The following is an 810-nucleotide window of genomic DNA, read 5'->3' as shown; positions in this document are numbered from 1 at the left end:
GCATATACCCTCATATAACTGATGTGGGGTAAAGGATACATAGAAACTACACTACAAAAATAAAATATAATTTATTTTTGTGTTAATGGATCAGCAAATGATGAATGCATTGCACGTGAATATATGTATAATGTATAATTGGCATATAGAAGGTGATAGATACAGAACATATATATTATATATATATAGAAAGGTATGATATTCATTTATAGATATCGAAGACAAATATGATATACATAAAAAATAAAATATTCACTAATTGGTAATACACAGATAATAAAGTTGTGTTCACATGGTAAATAAGTATTTAAGTAATTTTGATGAAGATGTTAGTTTTTCTAAAAATTTATCATTTGATTTGTTTTCTATAACAGTTTAAGTTCATCTCCCTGAAAATCAGATTTCTGATTACCCATCACCTTCAGCTATTAAAGAATTTCAATCATAGAAAAAGGAAGTTATCTTGCAGCTGTTGAAGGCCTGATTGAGGACTTTTTTCCCTTGATTTCAGGACTTCGTGAGTGAGCTCTGCGAAGTTGTGAGTAGTGGGGGAAGCGATGAGTTTACCCTCGAGTGTGTGGGCGTGTTGGGTAACCTCTCTCTGCCAGATTTGGACTATTGCCAGCTTCTCACCAAGTACCAGCTGATTGATTGGATTAAGAATAGTCTCCAACCTGGTAAGGGGGTCTTTCGTCTCTGTTTTCATGGGTGTGTTTTGGGCAAAAATGTTGCTTGCAGAATGTGATGTTGATTGCATTTGATTTTTTTTATTGAGCGTATCTAGTTGACAAATTGAAGTCTATTGAACCC

General features: G+C 33.6%; 1 protein-coding gene across 1 annotated transcript in view; it reads left to right on the top strand.

Moving 5' to 3' along the window:
- Nucleotides 1-810, top strand: part of LOC119588072 (kinesin-associated protein 3-like) — a gene marked incomplete at its 5' end in the record, with an annotated part of 14,477 nt that overhangs the window by 6,348 nt on the left and 7,319 nt on the right. Inside the window, 1 exon segment of the mRNA XM_037936775.1 lies at nt 512-677. Coding sequence (XP_037792703.1) covers nt 512-677 — 166 coding nt within the window.

This window comes from Penaeus monodon, chromosome 23 (genome assembly GCF_015228065.2).
Source record: "Penaeus monodon isolate SGIC_2016 chromosome 23, NSTDA_Pmon_1, whole genome shotgun sequence".
Classification (NCBI taxonomy): domain Eukaryota; kingdom Metazoa; phylum Arthropoda; class Malacostraca; order Decapoda; family Penaeidae; genus Penaeus; species Penaeus monodon.
The sequence above is the reverse complement of the archived record's forward strand: the minus strand, read 5'-3'. Positions and strand labels throughout refer to the sequence as shown.